This window comes from Anolis sagrei, chromosome 5, assembly GCF_037176765.1.
Source record: "Anolis sagrei isolate rAnoSag1 chromosome 5, rAnoSag1.mat, whole genome shotgun sequence".
Classification (NCBI taxonomy): domain Eukaryota; kingdom Metazoa; phylum Chordata; class Lepidosauria; order Squamata; family Dactyloidae; genus Anolis; species Anolis sagrei.
Window position 1 is genome coordinate 143,849,945 of NC_090025.1, and position 14,216 is coordinate 143,864,160.

Sequence of the window (14,216 nt, forward strand, 5' to 3'; positions counted from 1 at the left end):
ACCTTTCTACTTGTTGTCTTATGTTTGGCGTTATGTTTATATATTTGTGATGGTCTTTTCTTGGTTTAACTATGCTGGATAGGGTTAGGAAATCTGCAAGACAACAGTTTCTGAGTACAGTATGTGTTCCTTAGATACAATAAGTCATATGTTGGTATCATATAATCTGTACAACACTTGTAGCTCTTGGCTACTTCATAAACAGGGCATAGAACAGGCATGGACAAACTTGGGCCCTCCAGGTGTTATGGACTTCAACTCCCACAATTCCTAACAGCCAGGCATGTAGCCAGGGGGGGGGGCTCGGGGGGCTTCAGCCCCCCCCCCCCGAAATTCTCATGGTGGTTCGCGAAAAGGCCTTACTGGTGCATTATTTAAACTGTTATGTTTATTCATATCATGATCTGATCACCATACTCAATATATCCCATATGCATGGGGGTATTGGGGGTAATGATACAAAAGGTTTGCTAGGCTAGACCCTCTTTCACTCAGACTCAGCCCCCCCCAAAACTCAGCCCCCCCGAACCCCCCCCGAAAATTTTTCAGCCCCCCCCCCGAAACGAAATCCTGGCTACGGGCCTGCTAACAGCCTAGCAGCTGTTAGGAATTGTGGGAGTTGGAGTCCAAAAGTCCTGGAGGGCCCAAGTTTGCCCATACCTGGTATAGAGCCATAAGACATTCCACTCACCTTTTCCAATCAGTGGCTGGTCCCTGAACACACCAGGGTAACTGTGAACATGATCAAATCCTTTTTCTATTATAGTGCTATCATTCCAATTTAACTGCCATGACAACTTCCAATGGAATCCTGGGATTTGCAGTTTGGGGAAGGGAATTCGGAATTCTCAGCCAAAGAGCTCAAATGTATCACAAAACGACAGCTCCCAGGATTCCATAGGATGGAATCATAGAATAATAGAGTTGGAAGAGACCTTGTGGGCCATCCAGTCCAACCCCCTGCCAAGAAGCAGGAAATCGCATTCAAAGCATCATGGTGTTAAAATTGAAGAATAGTACGACCATTGTGGAATATGAAATGGCCTAGCCACTATGTCATTCATGGTGTCATTCATGCCAATGGGTTGTGAGGTTCTACATTGGGTTTCAGTTTGACCTTCAAAAAAGCTTCCCAAGGTGCTGACCCTTCCTCAGCCCAAAAGGTTCAGTAGCTTAGATACCTAACCTAGGAGCCACCAGCAGATACAGGTTAAATATCACTGCACTGGGGCTTGGTTAAAGGGGGGAAAGCAGCTATGTGAACATGTAAGTGTTTTTGAGGGATAGAGAATGAATATCTCTTTCCTTCTCATCCTATCCCCCCCCCCCTGCTCTCTGTATGTTGAACCCATTGACCGCTGCCAGACTGACTGTTCATGTAATTCCTCTATACCCTTAAAGGATTGCTAGCCTCAATGAGGAGTTGGTTGATAACAAATCATAATCTATAGCTAGGGACTTGCCTATTCTAGTTTTATGATAGTGCATGAAACTATAAATGTAACTTTCTTTTAAGCAGTTCAGGTAAAGAAAAAAACAACATGTGTCTCAATGCTGCATCAGGTTAGAATGCTTGTTGGGTAATCACATGCTTGAACATTTGTGAACACTAGAAACTCCAGTATGTAAAAACCAGGTAGTTCACATAGACAGCTTTTAAATATTTTCATATAAGTGTGCATCACAGGGAAAATTTGGAACTTAACCTGTATCCATATCCATTTTTTAAAATAAAAAAAATTATCAATATGCTTACCATGAATTCTGTCTGAAGCAAATGAGAACTTGTAACAGTGTCCTTTAACTGCTGCTTTGTCAAGATCCGGCTAGCAGACTGGAGGTACTCCATTGCTACTTTTTCTCTTGGTGTGGGCACAGCTACAAAAGGTTCAACACTTCCTAAGCTGCTCATATCTAAGGTGAGTGAAACATTGGATCCTCGCCTGGAGCATAAGACAAATAGCGCACAATCATGAGAATTGTTGTTTAGGAATTTGGGGTTTGTTCTAAACAGGGAGCTACTAAATTGCCCACATCAGGTTGTATCACAAAAGACTACGAGTACTTGCAGGTGAGAAATTCATATGCTTCTTTTATACAACTTTGTAAGGAATTCACATACTTTTATCATTCATTTGTAATTCTCTCTTATCGTCTTACTATTGTCTATCTTTTATTTCTCCAAAGGAAATGACATAACTGCCCAATATCCATTAATTGGTTGTGCAAGGAGCACTTCTGTCACCAATATCACCTGTTATGTCAGGATGTGAACAATTTTATTCATTGTATTTGACATGCTAAGGTTGATTTGTGGTTACTTCATCACATTCAAAGCCAATCCATGCATTAAACCATAGTCAGCTTGTGGTCCTCCAGATGTTGTCAGCTCTCACTGATAGATGAAGCATATAGGCGAGGATTAGAAATAGAACGAATGGCAGCAGATATCCAGCAATATAAACTGTTTACCCCTGATTTAAAAAAAGCCTATCCAAACAAATTTTAAAAAGCTGTGCTAGGAGGTACTTCAGCTTATATCTATCTATCTATCTATCTATCTATCTATCTATCTATCTATCTATCTATCTATCTGGTCCATCACACGAATGCAGTGTGGCAAAGCCCAGACAAATTACTCAGGCCTGGAGGTCTGATAGGCAGTCCAGGACTTAAATATCTTGGATATGTTTTTGTTGAGATTCACTCCTACAGCCTTCACTAGCTTGAATGTGTGAGCAAAGGAGAATATGGTTGCTTTATCCCAGGGTCTGGCCCTGATTTTCCAGTTCTCATGGATCGTCTCCAGGTACAAGGCACAAATACAAATTGTCCAGTTTTGCGGGCTGAGCTCCACAAAAGAAGAAAGGACTCCATCACAGCTAGGAAAGCAGCAGCTTGTTACATTTGTAAGGACGCATTGATTAGTTGCTGCAATGTGGAAAGACTCTCAAGAGGTCTAGCAAGCTTATGATGATTATCCACAATTGTCAATCACATATATTTGGTGACAAATGGCTGCCTCCTTTTATTTTTTTCATCAGGACCTGAATCTGGTCTTGGCAGCCCTGAACAAATAGCAAAATGACTTGGGCCCCTTCCATATGGCTGCATAAAATCCCACATTATCTGCTTTGAACTGGATTATATGGCAGTGTGAACTCAGATAACCCAGTTCAAAGCAGATATTGTGGATTATCTGCCTTGATATTCTGGGTTATATGACTGTGTGCCCCATTTTGCACTATTCCATTCCCTTGTTTTGTTGTGCACTGTTTTATTGAGTTTTAAATTGTTTTTATATGCTATATGTTTTTATTATATTTTATTGTACTTGTGTTTCATTTTATGCTCTGTTATAGGCACCTTGTATCATATGTAAGCTGCCCCAAGTCCCTTTGGGAAGATGGAGGTGGGACATAATAATAAAGTTATCATCATCATCATCATCATCATCATCATCATCATCTCTATGTGTGGAGGGGCCCTTCGGCTGGTCCCAGAAGGAGAACATAAAACAATTGGGTGCTAGCTACTGTTTGTCCTACTTGTGGATGTCCTGTAGGCACCTGGTTGGCCTTTCAAAGGACTGGATAAAACAACCAACATGCATTTTTGTATATCATAACATATACATGATGCCATCCTTCTTAACCTATCTCTGATAAGGCATGAGTGGCTGTTTAGCCAAAAGGAGGAGCAAATTTGGGGACTATTCTGTCTCTCCCTCTCTCTCTCACATACACACACACACACACACACACACACCCTGCCCCATTTCTGGGTTCCTTCCCACATCTCTTTGCAAAAATGTGTGGAACTATTCACAAAGTGGCAGGGAGGAGATGGCAGAGGCAACTAAGTCTCATACTTTACACAGACTTCTCTCTCCACAATAGTCTGTGAATCCCCGCTCCCCCTACCTAAACAAGCAAATACATTCGTATTGTTTTGTAACAAAGCATAATTGAAATGTTAATATTTTCCTTGGCCTTTACATTGTTTTATCCACCAGTCATAGCAAAAGTGCTCCTTCCTTTCTAACAAAATGTGGCCATATCTAATTATAACTTTGAATTCATGGCTTTTTCTACTTCAAAACAAAGAAATACATTAATTCACCCAAACAGAAGCAAAGGTATAGTAATCAGAAGACAATTCACTGGAAATTGTTTAAGAAGGCATTTAGAAATAAATAAAAGATTTTTAGCTATTAATATTGGATAACAGTAAATACTCTGAAATATATGTAATGCAAGAAATAATTGGTATAATAAAATTCTTAAATCTTCAACATACCATCAATCTTATTTTGAAACAGGCTTTTTCAGAGCTTGAAAAAAATATCTCATTTTGGATGACAGCTTCCTGAATTTCTCAGTCAGCAATACAACAAGCCTGCTGGCGCATTCTGGGAGCTGTATTCCAAAACACATGCTTGGATATTCCCAAGGATGCAAGATCCTCTCTTTTGAATTCCTTCTGGAATGAACGGGAAAAAAATCTGAGCAAAATAAATTATTTTCAACAGTGTTCTGTGGGTACTTAAAAAAATTAGTTACTTCCATGCTGATCCAGTTCTTGCTGCGCTCTCAGTGAAATCACTGGGAATGAAAAACAGCCACAGGGATTCCTTTGCAGCCACCAAGGACCTAGCATCCTCATCCCATGATTCTCCTCAGACTTACTAGAGAGAAACTCATTGTAGTGAAGAGTGCTAATGGCCTTGTAACAGGAGAGCCTGGGCTTTAGAACCTGAATTCTGTCACCAGAATATGTTGTCAACATCAAAAATGGAATGTATAGTTCCTAGTCCTGATATCAATTGACACATCTGCCTGAAGTTGGAAATGCTGAATGATTGTCCTCTCAAACAAAATCTATTTCCCATCCTCATTGGGAGGCCCACTGCCTAAAATTTTATGCAATTTATTGCATGTTTTTTCATTGTAAGTTTGTGACATCATGTTTTTTTGTTGGCATATATGCACACTATGCCAAGGGCAATGCCACTTGCCTGGTATATACAATAGCTAAGAACCTTTTCTAGTGGCACATTTTGGAAAAGACGGCTGTGCTAAACAACTCATCAGGCATCTAGGTTGCAGTTCAAAGTGGTCAGCTTGCTGTGTTGTGGCCACTGCTGAAGAATCTTTCTTCCATAAAGCCCTCTCATGCTTGGGTAGAGGCTTATTGGTTGTTTAAGACTTTTGGCCAGTTAATGGGTTTGTAGTTACATACTGTATGTCCATTAGCTGGTAGGCCACCTACTCACCTGATCTAGATGTGGGGATTATACTGGGATGGCTCAGCAGGTTCTTTTCATGCTATCCTACAGGGACCAGTTCTATTAGCTCATTTATCAACAGGAGGATTAGTTAGTGGTTCTGGCCCAGCTTATCTATCCAAACGTATCACTCCCTACGAACCATCTAGGAATTTAAGATCATCTGGGGAGGCCCTGCTCTAAATCCCACCTTCTTCGCAGGCACATCTGGCGGGGATGAGAGACAGGGCCTTCTCAGTGGTGGCCCCTCAGCTGTGGAACTCCTTCCCCAGGGATATTAGATCAGCTCCCCCCCCCTTCCAAAAAAGGTAAAAACCTGGCTCTTTGAACAAGACTTTGGAAATGCAGTGCAATAGACAAACACAGGATTATATAAGTTTGAAATATGGAACGGCCTAGACAATGCTACTGGAAAATGAGATGAACAGGAAGACATTGGTTACTATAAGTTTTTAATGGTTTTATATTGTTTTATACTGTTGTTTTGAATGTTTTAACTGTATATTGTGGACTGTTATGGCATCAAAAGGCTGCCAATCTGTAAGCCACCTTGAGTCACCTTCAAGCTTGAGAAGGGCGGGATAAAAATATTGTAAATAAATAAATAAATGCCTGGATCCAGATCCAGGTGTGGGCCAACTCTTGCCTACATGTGTAACCAAATAAAACTGTGACCTTCCCCCCCCCCCCCCCTCCAAGTTATGATAACTGCTTCGTCTTTTGGGTCTTGTATATGAAGCATATCTCATATCTGAACATGCAAACTTCAGTGCATGCTAAAATGGGCCCAGTCTTCGAAGAAGCAATCTCAGGAAATACAGTCCAAGTATATACAGTATAATTAAGTTTGAATATGATGGGTGTTAAATTACTTAATTTCACAAGGGAGAACAAATAATTGCATTAGTTTTCTCCCCTGCCAGACATCTTCAAAAACTATGTTGGTAGGAAGAGATCAGACCCTAGGGTTTTTCAACATGCAAACCCATCTCCACCTTATTAAGCGAATGTATTAAGCAAAGTTAAATGATCATCCATGGAATGTATGCTCTCTGACATGTTCATTTATAGGAGATGAAGAGCAGCTATATAACTCTGCAGCCTTTACCCTCTTCTTTTTATGGAAAGTCCCAGTGTGAATTAGAAGACAGAAATAAGATACGGGTAGTAAGACATTTCTTAATAAGTAATCTCTTGAGTATTTATGAATAAGTTTTTTTCAGCAGTATTCATCTGTATGTAATAATTCATAAATTGGGCATAGTCTTTTCACACTTTTGCTGGATTCAGAATGATCACTTCACACCAAGTCTGTATATTTTTAGCAATGGAGCATAAATGATTCAAATTGCAATAGCCAAAGGCATAGGAGGGGAGCTACATCAAACTGGAAAACTTTTGAAAGGAAACTCCACCTATCCATCTCAGTGACAACCAGTCTGGTAAAACCCATAAATCATGAGAAGGGCCATTTCCTGCCTCTATTTTACCTCACATTCAATTACCTTCTCATACATGACAAGTGCATTTCAAGTACACTCTTATGGTTATTTCTGTAAAGACAAACCTCAGTCTTGGATCAGTGCTCAATAAGAACATAGTGTCAATCCCCATTTTGTTCTTTTTTTTTTCATTGCCAGGGAATGAAATCAAGCTCATTGATACCCTAAACATCAAAATGTTTATCTGGCTAATACTTGAAATGTAATAAAATTCCCAGGATCACATAGCCAGCAGCAGATTCAAAGGACGTATCTATGCTATAGAATCAATGCAATTTGACACCATGGTTCAGTGTTATGGAATCCTGGGAGTTGGTTAGTGTAATTTTTCCATGGTGTGAGGAATGAGATGTCACTGTTGCATAACTATTGGTCAATTTTTGTATATTATCTCCCAGTTATCTCAAGGCTTTATAATGATTTCATGCTTTTCAAAGATTTGTATTACAAGGAAACCTAGGGTGCATCTACACTGAGAATTAACACCACTTTAACAACCATGGCTTGATGCAGGCCCGTAGCCAGGATTTTGTTTTGGGGGGGGGGGGGGGCTGAGTTTGAGTGAAAGGTGGTCTACCCTAGCAAACCTTTTGTATCGTTACCCCAATACCCCCATGCATATGAGATATATTGAGCATGGTGATCAGATCATGAGGATGAATAAACATAACAGTTTAAATAATGTACCAGTAAGGCCTTCTCGCAGACCACCATGAGAATTTCGGGGGGGGGGGGGGCTGAAGCTATATGCCTGGCTTGATGCTATAGAATCCTGGGAGTTATAGCTTTACAAGGTCTTTAGCCTCCTCTGCCAAAATGTTCTGGTGCCTCACCAAACTGAAAATCTCAGGACTCCATAGCATTGATCCATAGCAGTTAAAGTAGTGTCACAGTCCTCTGCGGCTGATGTTCCTTGTCACTGGAAGGATGTTATCAATCATTCAGCAGGAGCCCTGTTTTCTGGTTTCAGATACAAACTGCTCCGCGTTGTTGTGAGTTTTCCTGGCTGTATGGCCATGTTCCAGAAGCATTATCTCCTGACGTTTTGCCTTCATCTATGGCAGGCATCCTCAGAGGTTGTGAGGTCTGCTGGAAACTAGGAAAATGGGGTTTATATATCTGCAGAATGTCCAAGGTGGGAGAAAGAACTTTTGTCTGTTTGAGGTAGATGTGAATGTTCCAATTGGCCACCTTGATTAGCATTTAATGGTCTAGCAGTTTTCAAGGCCTTGACTTCTTTCTGCCTGAGGGAATCGTTTGTTGGGAGGTGATTAGCTGGCCCTGATTGTTTCTTGTCTGGAATTCCCATTTTTGAGTGTTGTTCTTTATTTACTGTTTTGATTTTAGAGTTTTTAAATACTGGTAGCCAGATTTAGTTCATTTTTATAGTTTCTTCCTTTCTGTTGAAATTGTCCACACACTTGTGGATTTCAGTGGCTTCTCTGCATAGTTTGACATTGTGGTTGTTAGAGTGGCCTAACCTTTCTGTGTTCTCAAATAATAGGCTATGTCCAGGTTGGTTCATCAAGTGCTCTGATATGGCTGACTTCTCAGGTTGAATCAGTCTGCAGTGCCTTTCAAGTTCCTTGATTTGTGTTTGACCTTGCCATGTCAAAACCTCATTTTGCTAGTTTCCAACAGACCTCACAACCTCTGAGGATGCAGGAGAAACGTCAGGAGAAAATGCTTCTGGAACATGGCAATACAGCCTGGAAAACTCACAACAACCCAGTGATTCTGTCCATGAAAGCCTTCGACAATACAAAATGCTCCATCTGCATTTTCAGCTGGCACTGCAGCCCTACCATTCCTACTCAGATATCTTCTGAAGAATGTATTAAAAGGCAAATAGAAAAAAATGGAAAGCATCACCCTGTCCTTAAAAAACCTGGGTGTGTGGGATAGCTGAGTACAACCACAGGAGAGGGCATGTAAGGGTGTCTGGGATGAACACTAATACCTCTGCTCCCTACTCAGGATGGCAAACTGCACAATGGCCTACAAACCCCACAGCATCCTCCAGTTCAGACCTTGCCATGTCACAAGTGAATGAAAGAAATGATTTTTTTTTAAAAAAAGGACTTCTAGACAAAGTTTCATGCAATCAGTATCAGTAGGGACAGGAATCACTCTGCATCCTGTGCAGGAAGACAGCTGACAGCAGAGCCGTTTCAGCTTTCCCTCGTTTAATCAGACTTTCTAATGTAGTGCCAGTTCTCTCCTGGACTTCCCTTGATAAGACTGTGCTGCTGAGCAACGGGAACTGGTTATTCAAAAGTGCAAGCCTGGAGAGCCGAACATCTTTTCCTGTCCATTAATTCTACCAGCAAACTGGACTTTATCAGGAAAACCATACCTTCACATGAAATACCCAAAGAACCTAACATGCATGTGTTCATGCACAGATACTCTTCTATAGCCCATTACTTCTTAAAACTGTGGATCCCAACCTCAAATGTATCCCCTTAACTCAATGTTTGGGTCACAAAGAATTGGCAACAATAAAAAGTTTCTGAATGTTATCCATTTACACAACATGCAGGGTTTATAGTAGACTCTGTGGAAAATGTGTCAGCTGTAGTCCATTAAAAAGGAAAATCAGCCTGCTTAGTAAGCCTTGCAAATGCTGATTTATTATCAGGAATGTTGTGGTTTTTTAACCTACTTTATATACCATTACCTATATATCTGGGATTAGGTAAAAATTTATCAGGCAGAAAGGGGTTGTTAGTGGAAAAAATGTAGGAAGTCCTGCTATAGCCCACTAATTTTCAAGTTCGTTTTATGGTTCCAAACTCTCAATAATTAAGGTACTATTAATGAAGCAATGAAAATATTTCCTTAATTAGCACACCTTCCAACATTTCACAGGATGAAAACTTGACCAATGGGCCAAGGAATATCAGAGTGTGGCCAAGATAGCAAAATTATTAATATGGAAAAATACACAAGCTAGGTGAGGATGTAGCAGTCTCTTTTTGCCTAAGTACCCTTCCACACAGGTGAATAAAATCCATTATCTACTTTGAACTGGAGTATAGGACAGTGTATCAAGTTCAAAGCAGATATTGTGAGATTTTCTTCCTTGATATTCTGAGTTATATGGCTGTATGGAAGGGCTCTGAGTTCAGTGGGAAGGAGAAGATCCTTTCCCCATCCCAAGTTGAATGCAAACGATTTTGGTATTTTGAATTTAGGTCCCTTTTACACTGCCCTATATCCCAGGATCGGATCCCAGATTTTCTTCTCCCAGATTATCTGGCAATGGGGACTCATAGAATCTAGTTCAAAGCAAAAATCCTGGATCAGGTCCTGGGATATAAGAACAATGTAGATCCAGCCTTAGTTTGCAGCAATTAGGATAAACCCTTGGGGGGGGGGGGGAAGGGCGGGGTAAAAGTGCATGAAATAAAAATAAAGAAATAAACTAAAGATGAACAGTGAAAATACTTTTCAAATGCTTTTCTTTTCAGCTAACCATAGGGCAATAAACAATATAATAGGCACTGGAGATAAAATACAGATAAGCTACCAAAACTGTCTGCCAGATGTTGGCTACTGATTAATTCATCCAAAGTTCAGCCAAAGGGAAAAAATCCAATGGGTGGAACAGCAAAGCCAAGCACAATCAACAATGGATTGAAGGTGGTTTCCTGTCACCTTGGAATGAAACCGATTGGCACTGGCATTTCTTGTGTAGGAACAGTAGTTATAAGAATGTGTCCACATAGAAATTTTAGCAGTGCAGAAAGTTTACATTCAAATTTGGTTAATTTACATAAGGGGCAAAAATGTGTTCTTGTAACATGGCCATAATTACAAAACTAGTCGATTTTCAAAATCTTGAGGTTGTAAATAAAACGATCATTTGAAAAAACAAGGTAGTTTGGTTTCCTAAATCCAAACTACCTTTCTCTGTGTCCACCACTGTAATCTTTGACAGTTATGTTTTAGAAAAGATGGAATATATCCAGCTGTATCTCCCACGTGGTGATGCAAAAATCCCTGAAAGTGCAGGAAAATAAGCTTTCTACAATCATTCCTCCACATTTGCAGGTTAAACATTTCTAGATTTGGTTATTTGTAGATTAATTTATTTTCCCAGCACTTACGCTGCTGTTCTTATAACACTCATATTCCCTTTACCTGCCTCAGAGACCTGTGAACCACATACTCATGCTCCCCCATTCACCTTCCCCAAAAATCAGGTGAGTGAGGGCCCATCCAGACAGTACCTTTATCCCAGGAGCTTCCACAGCAAACAGGAGATGGCCAGATGCTGTTACCTGTAAACATGGAAGCAGTTGCTACAAAAGGCAAAAAATGCGAGATTTCCAGGTGCTGGAATATTGCAGTTTCCAGCCAAATATGTGGATCTTGCATGCCTATATGTCTCTGCAATTGGAAATCACAAGATTTTTTTAATCAGACTTTGTTCCCGGGTTTTAGATATTTGTTTCTGATTGTGTATTCATGGTTTTCTAATTTCACAGGGGTTGCCTTCATGATCATCATGAAAGTGGAGGGCTGACTGCATTGTAAATATTCAGCTATGTGTCAGTCCCAAACAGCTGCCTTTGGGCTCTGAAGGCACTTGTTCTCCATCTTTCTGAAAACAGAAAAATGCCAGTGTTATGAACCAGGGAGAGAAAACTGTTAAATGCCTGCTTTCCTTTAAATTCACTTTACTAAAAACCTGTGGTGGATTCACAATCCCATGCCAGTGAAACAATGAAATCACACTAGCATGGGAACCACCAGCTGTTGGTATTTTAAATATTACTGCTCATAAAGGTGGAAAAATGTCGGCCTCTCCACAGCACAGTAAAAACATAATGTTTGTATGATGTGGCTGTGAAGTTATAAAGACTAAGCAAGAAGATAAGGCTGTGGAGGAATTGAATTCTCCCCATAAGGACTCAAGGGAGACAGGCTATCCCCTCCCTTCCCTAAATCAACCCAATATTTAAACAAACACCCCCTACAAGCCCTCAATTCCCTGGCAAAATAGTAAAAAAAGAGGAATCAAGATATTAAACTAAGAACATTAAATTAAATTGCCAAAGGAAAAGATTACAATTGAGTCCAAAAGCAAGAGAAGCAATCCTAAGAGCAGGAATGACACTGAGATAGAACATGGAGCTAACTAGCATAAGATCTATTTCTCTCAGAAGTCAGAACATCTCAGGAAAATGGAGGCACTTGCCCTGGTATTCATAGACCAGTTTGGCTAAAAGACAAGTGAGTTGCTTTCTTCTTCTGATTGGTTCAGGCAAGCAGCAGGGCTCACAGCCTCACTGGGAAACCATGGGTGCAGCTGTCTAAAACCGCTCCCTCTTTGCACTCCACATATAGCTGAAAGAAACCAAAAGCAGACATTTTCAGCAGCTGCATTTTGTTGCGGCTGAAAAAATATGGCCATACCACCCATGCCGCCACAGGTGACCCAGCAGCTGAAAATGCTGAATCATTTGAAAAACGGATCTGTGCACAGCCCTGACATGCATCAGTGGAATTTTAGGGCAATCAGGATTCTGCCCCCGGTTGTGCAGGAAATGTATGGCTTTATGCATGGCAACTTCACATGGCCACAAGTGCAGAACTGAAATGGTTCATGGGCAACATATGTGATCATGAAGAACCAGAGTATTAGGCATGATCTCCTCATGAAAGTTTTCTTTGAAATAACTCTTCTTAAAAAAAAACTTTCTTGGGATATTGCTGCAAGCCTCTGTTTTTAAACAATTGTTGACGTTCCACTAAAAGCAACAGCAAAAAGTTATATTAAGCAATGTTGAAAGCACATTCATCTCAACACAATAGAGCAAATTTATCCTCTACATCTATGCAAAACTGTATGTTTCAGCCAGGAAATTCCAGGTTTCTTCCTGTAAATATATTAGGTTCTCATGCTTGTGCTACCTACTATACGCAAATACTGGCATGGTTTCATTATTAAGTTTGCAGAGAGCAACACAATACTTAATGTCAAGCAATTGCTCTTAACGCTGTATTGAACCAAAAAGGCAGGAAATGTTTAACAGTACTTATATTATATATAGCACAAGGGGTGATACTTAGGCCAGCAATTTCACTCAATTATTTCTTTGTTTGTCGTCTCTCAGCCGAACAGGGCCATTGAGGTGATACACAACAGAGAAAAACTTTCTTTAAGAACAGACCAGAGCAATTTAAAACAGTGTTAAAACATAACACACACAAAGAGAGTCCCCAAACCCAACTCTAAGTTTAAAAAGTCCAAATAAACAGTGTGATTTTGGCTGCCTATCAGAAGCTCAACATAGATGGAACCCATTTTTAAATTAATTGAATGTCACTGAGGAATGCATTTGGGAAAGACCTAAAAGACATCAATAGCCACTTGACACCTTGCTTTTCCTCACAGGCATGTTCCAAGAAACTATTAGCTCGGATGAATTGTGGATTTTTCCATCATGGCAACAGACTCAAATGTTAGTTGTTTGAATTATAGCTCAAACAATTACAGTGGTCATACAAGGTGGACAATTCTGGAAACCGAAGTTCAAAAGAGATCCTGGTACATGCAAAATAAGGAAAATACACATCCTCAAGAGCTATGTATCCCAAACTATGTTGGCCCTTTCCCACTATTCAATTATGCAACAATGTTCCATTTTAATTGCCATAGCAATATTCTATGGAATTCTGGAAGCAGTTTAAGGATATTCATAATTCCCAGCCAGGAACTTCTTGTGCATCACCAAACTACTGAATTGTTTGGGATGAATTGCACAAACTATTTCTTATCCATGATAGTAAGCTCCCACTATCTTACAACAGTGGGAGATGTCACCGAGGATATAACCCAGACCTCCTATTTGTGAGTGACAGCATTGTGCAGCAATGCGCTAAATCACTGGGACCACCAATACCAAATACAACTATAAGGCCTCAGGAAGTTTTATTTAAATGGAGATTCAACCTCAGAAAGGCAGATTGGTCTAAATTCTCAGACATGTTAGATGACAAGATCATATTGGTCACCCCAATCCCTGAGGAATACTCAACTACAAAACCTGGCATTCTATAGGATGTAACCATGATAACTAAAGTGGAATGCAGTATTATATTTTTGCCATGTAAAAGGGCCCAGGTGGAGGGTGATGATATTTACTTGTTTCTCCATCATCCTTCTATGGTTGGAATTCAATAGTTTGAAACAGAGAGCATCCTCTGGAGGTAGAGGCTCTATACATGATTCACAATAGGATTTTTCAATCTTCTTAATATTGTGGACAACTTCAATGAATAGAAGAGGCTTTCCTCTTCAGAATGGCATTCTCCATGAAAATATACAAGGGTGAGAGCAGTTAAAGTGTTTATTTTCTTATTTCTATAATCTACTAGGTTTCTTTATATCTGAACAGAGCTGGATTCAGACCTTG

At 40.1% G+C, this 14,216-nt stretch overlaps 1 protein-coding gene across 1 annotated transcript in view; it reads right to left on the bottom strand.

The window, feature by feature from the left end:
• PTPRR (protein tyrosine phosphatase receptor type R) overlaps positions 1 to 14,216 on the bottom strand; it is a 117,162-nt gene that overhangs the window by 18,832 nt on the left and 84,114 nt on the right. The window contains exon 7 of the mRNA XM_060777460.2: positions 1,757 to 1,943. Within this exon, the coding sequence (XP_060633443.2) occupies positions 1,757 to 1,943 (187 nt within the window). The remainder of the gene's footprint in view (positions 1 to 1,756; positions 1,944 to 14,216) is intronic.